Genomic DNA, 5,000 nt, shown 5'->3' with positions numbered 1-5,000 from the left:
GAAGTGCCACTCGGATAGTGCCTGTCATCCCTGAGGAGGAGGACACTGCTGCCCAAATTTGCATCCATTGTCCTCGAGAATGAGGGGAGCAGTGCCCAACAAGAGTCCGTTGTCCTCAAGGAGGATGGGAGTGCTGCCCAGCAAGAGTCCATTGTTCTCGAGGAGGATGGGAGTGCTGCTCAACATGAGTGTGTTGTCCTCGAGGAGGATGGGAGTGCTGCTCAACATGAGTGTGTTGTCCTCGAGGAGGATGGGAGTGCTGCTCAACATGAGTGTGTTGTCCTCGAGGAGGATGGGGGTGCTGCCCAACAAGAGTCCATTGTCCATGAGGAGAATGCTGCCCTATCCGTGCTCGATACCCCAGAGATGGTTCTCAAGGAGGGTGGGAAAGCACTCGACCTAACGATCACTGCCTGCAAGGAGGAGGGAAGTACTTCCCTGCTCCTGATCGATTCCCATGATGTGGAAGAGATGAAGGGGGGCGCTGCACAAACAGCGTCTATTCCTAAGGGGAGGAGTGATGTCCAACCATCGTCCACAGGCCTCGAGAAGGAGGCGAGTGGTTCCCAACTAAAAGAACCCCCCGACGGTGGCTGGGGATGGTGCGTTGTCATTTCCGGATTCATCACGCTGGTAGGCCACTCTTCGCTCTTTTTAACAGATATTTAACAATGAGGGAGACAACTTTAATTATGTTAGAACAGAAAATATTTGTTTATTATATGTGATTATAGAAAAAATGTGTCTTTTAAACATATGTTTGAGATTCTATGTATGACTGAAGATACAAAACTCTGCTAAAGTTATCATACCTGGCTTCTGGAACCACCTGGTTATTAAAAATCACCTGTGCTTGTTGTATGTCTGAAGCTTTGTTTAGTCAACAAGATTTTTATTATTTACTAAACTTAAACAGCAATAGAGTGAATTTTCAGTTGAATATACATACCTACAGTTCCTAATGGTCACTTATTTCGAACGTAAAGCATTAACATTTCGAAATTCATTGATGTTTCGAATAAGATGGGATGAGTAGTGTCATATAATTTTGTATAACTTCAACTTTAAATATTATACCTGTAGCAGCATGTGGGCATATATTCGTAATTACCGTTTTATTTGTTTTGTCTTCTATCTTTGAGTGACACTTTAATCAGCCAGATTAAATCAAGTCAAGAACAATACGGAATTATTTGTAAAAAGGGCAAAAACTTTTGGATGAAAAAAAAAATGGCCCAGCTATTTCTTCGATTCTAAATAACGTAAGATGAATAAATATAGGTAAATTAGCCATTCCTTTGCTGATTAGATTTAAGAATGATTGATGAATACATTAAAATAACCAAGTGAATTAAGCAAATAGAGCCCTCTTTCCCCCCAGTTTGTCCTAACAGGCATAAGCTTAAGCCTCGCCACGCTACTGGGTGCCTACTTGGCAGAACTGGAGGCTCCGGCGGCGCTCGGAACATGGATCTTCAACGTGCAGAGTGCCGTGTGGTGCTTCGCAAGTGCGTCAGGGAGTAAGGAGCGCCGTGAGGAACGTGTGGAATAGGGGGCCGGAGGGACTAGGGTGTATTTTGGATGAGAGACGGGGCTGGTAGAGCGTGCTTTGACTTTTATAGTTTGGTGTGAATTACATTTAATCGTGCGTGTATATCTGTATGCATACACATACATATATGCGCACACACGCACACACACACACACACACACACACACACACACACACACACACACACACACACACACACACACACACACACACACACACACACACACACACACCACACACACACACACACATACACGCACACACACACACATATGTATGCATATACTTATATATATATATATATATATATATATATATATATATATACATACAAATATAAATATACATATATATATATATATATATATATATATATATATATATGTATATATGTATACATATACACATACATATAAACTTGTATATAAAATAATTGATATACAAGGAGGGAGGAGGGAAAGGGGGAGAGAGAGAAAGAGAGAGAGAATTATATATTATGTGTATGAATGAATAAATACAAATATATATATATATATATATATATATATATATATATATATATATATATATATATATGTGTGTGTGTGTGTGTGTGTGTGTGTGTGTGTATGTATACATACACACACACACACATACATATAAACTTGTATATAAAATAATTAATATACAAGGAGGGAGGAGGGAAAGGGGGAGGGAGGGAGAGAGAGAGAGAGAGATCTTAGTTAACTGAATTATCGTGCTTGGCTTGATGTTTAAGCGCCTGATGCCATTGATATTTTAGTAGATTCTTTCACTTTTTTTTTAAATATCTTTCGGTTAGAGGTATTTCTGATATCTTCTGGTAGTTTGTTCCAGATCACCAGTCCTGGGGTTTGCATACTTCTTGCCCCGGTTTTATGTATACGATCTTTTGCGTTATTTTGCCTTGTGTGGACACCCGTTATGTTACCTATTGTCTATGTAGGTAATAGCCAATTTGGATAATTTCTTTGTATGATTTTATGGATTCGAATGCATGTCATAGTTTTATTTCTGTTGTACTTTTAGTCATTTTAGTTTGCTTATATGTGGTGTGATGGTCACATTTATTTACTATTTCCTAGTGCTACTCTTCCCGCGAAGTTCTATTGTTTCTGTGTTTTGTTTGTGGAGCCCCAGATGTTTAGACAGTAATTAAATGTTTGTCTTTGTTAAACAGCAATTCTTGTTTCTGTGGGTATTTATTTTTGGTGTGATTTAAGAATATCAGAGTGCCCTTTACTTCTCTGTAGAAGAGGTCAATGTCTGTTTCAAATGTCATGTATAAGTCCATGTGTATCCTTAGAATTTTTACGGTTGTGCTAGGTTTGATGTAGCAGCCTTGGAATTATATAACTGTATCTGTGAGTATTTTTGGATGGAGTCTTGTGGAACACCGAATGTAACTGGTTGCTTTGATGATAATTTTTCATGGATTTTGACTGAGTTTTGAGTTCTCGCGGACAGGTAATTTTTGAACCAAAAGTTATCAGTTTCATGATTTCATAGTTTGTTAAGAAGTATTTCATGGCTGACTCTATCAAAGGCCTTCGAGAAATTACTTAGAATGATCAAATTTATCCGGTTGTTGTCTATAACATAAATTTCTTTAGTAATGTTTAGCGCTTTTCGGTTGATTGGTTTTGCAACTATTTTCTCGAGAACTCTATATATTACTGGGGTATAGTGATGGGTTGATAATTATCAATTTCGTCTCTGTGACTAGGTTTGTAAATAGGTGTTATGATACCATGTTTCCAAAGTGATGGATAAGCACGGGTGACTCTAAGGCTCTAAATGTAGTTATAAAGACAGATAATGTCAGATGATATGCAATTGCTAGTAGGATATTGTGTATGAAACGTGCAATGCTGCTCCTACGGAATTCGTCTTTCGTAAGTGTTTTATTGTTTGGATAATTGTTTCTCCTTTTGGTTGCGGTCTGGAAATGGTTGTTATAGGCCTTGTTTCGTTTATGTTTTGTTGATATATGAAGACGGTTGTCTTTTCAAAATTGAGTCTACCAACTTCTGTAAAGTAGTTATTGTAGTGCACTATGTTATTTGAGGAATTTATGGAAATGTCTCTTATGTTTCTTTTTAGGAACTAATGTATTATTAGTTGCCAAGTTTCAGAAGAATCGTTTTTACATTCATAGAACTTCTAAAGTAATTTGTTTTCACACAGTGGATGAGTGTTTTCACATTTCCTTTCTTATGTTTATATTCAGTCTGAAGGGTAGTGGCAGATCTGTTTATCTTAAAAGCTTTGTGAGTATTATTTCTGTCATTCATAGCTCCCTTAATGTTGTCATCAGCCCTAGAGGCGGAAGGATGTCAAACTGATTGTTTTTCAAAAAGAGCGGAGGCATCTATGCCTTTCTTTATTACATTTGTGTGGATATTAATCTGCTGTTAAACGCTCTGAGAGTGACGATTCGTTTGCTATATGTTTGCATAGTAACTGAGGATCGTAAAGCGTTAAGTCGCGAGAGGTTTTAGTAATTGGTTTTCGCTATGTTTTGTTTTTTTTCTGCATCGAAGATTTTGGTTAAAAGCTCGTGATCACCAGTTTAGCATGGAATAGCGTCTGTGTGAAGTATAATATCGGATCTGTTTGTTATTATAGTGTAATTTGGTTAAGTTATTTTCAGCAACTCATGTATGCTTGTTTATAAGTTGTTTTCAACTTATAAACTTCGCATTGATGAAAATAATTTAAATCACCTAAGATAAAAAGAGGGACAAGGGCAGAGAGAAAGGGAATGTTGAGCAGTAGTTGGCGACTGCAAGTTCAGCCATTTTCAGCTTCGTCTCACTCACGATGCCATTCCCTGCTAGTGGTTATGCCTTTCAGTCGCCCTTTCTCATGGCAGGTCTATGGGCGGAGCCTCTCAGCTTGAAGTTCTCACACCGCTTTGTAGCCCCAGTGGCGGCCTCCCTTTGCGCGTCTGCTATTATGATATCTGCTGCAGTAAAGAATCCTTATTTATTCTTCCTCACGATCTCTATCATGTATGGTGAGTACGCTCTTTGATGTAGGTGAATGCTTTATTTGAATGTTATTCAATTTGATATCACTCTTGTTAGCATTAAGTGCTCCGTACGTACTAATAACTGTAAAGCCAATTTTGGATGCATTTCATATTAGTTTTGTTCAGCATTCAACTTCTTATCTTACATAATGTTCTTTGATTATGTTATGTGTTCAGTAGATTGTTATATTACAAACAAATGTGAAAATGAGTTAATTCAGTGGGCAAGACGATTCATTTTTATCCATACATTTCGATGTATCTATATATCCGTCTATCTATTCATGTGGCAGGCTCTGGAGGTGGAATCTGTGTGTCATGCTGCTTCCAGATGAACAGGAGGTACTTCAGCAAACGCATTGGCATGGCTAACGGCTTGGTACTCTGTGGCGGGAC

The 5,000-nt window shown here is 38.2% G+C and overlaps 1 protein-coding gene across 1 annotated transcript in view; it reads left to right on the top strand.

Annotated features, from left to right (window-relative positions):
- LOC119573106 overlaps positions 1-5,000 on the top strand; it is a 20,207-nt gene that overhangs the window by 2,702 nt on the left and 12,505 nt on the right. Inside the window, exons 2-5 of the mRNA XM_037920138.1 lie at positions 1-633; positions 1,382-1,508; positions 4,446-4,589; positions 4,898-5,000. The exon at positions 1-633 is cut by the window's left edge and continues 91 nt beyond it; the exon at positions 4,898-5,000 is cut by the window's right edge and continues 80 nt beyond it. Of these exons, the coding sequence (XP_037776066.1) occupies positions 367-633; positions 1,382-1,508; positions 4,446-4,589; positions 4,898-5,000 (641 nt within the window). The 5' untranslated portion in view covers positions 1-366. The remainder of the gene's footprint in view (positions 634-1,381; positions 1,509-4,445; positions 4,590-4,897) is intronic.

Source organism: Penaeus monodon, chromosome 5, assembly GCF_015228065.2.
Source record: "Penaeus monodon isolate SGIC_2016 chromosome 5, NSTDA_Pmon_1, whole genome shotgun sequence".
Lineage (NCBI taxonomy): Eukaryota > Metazoa > Arthropoda > Malacostraca > Decapoda > Penaeidae > Penaeus > Penaeus monodon.
This window is presented reverse-complemented; position numbering and strand designations above follow the sequence as displayed.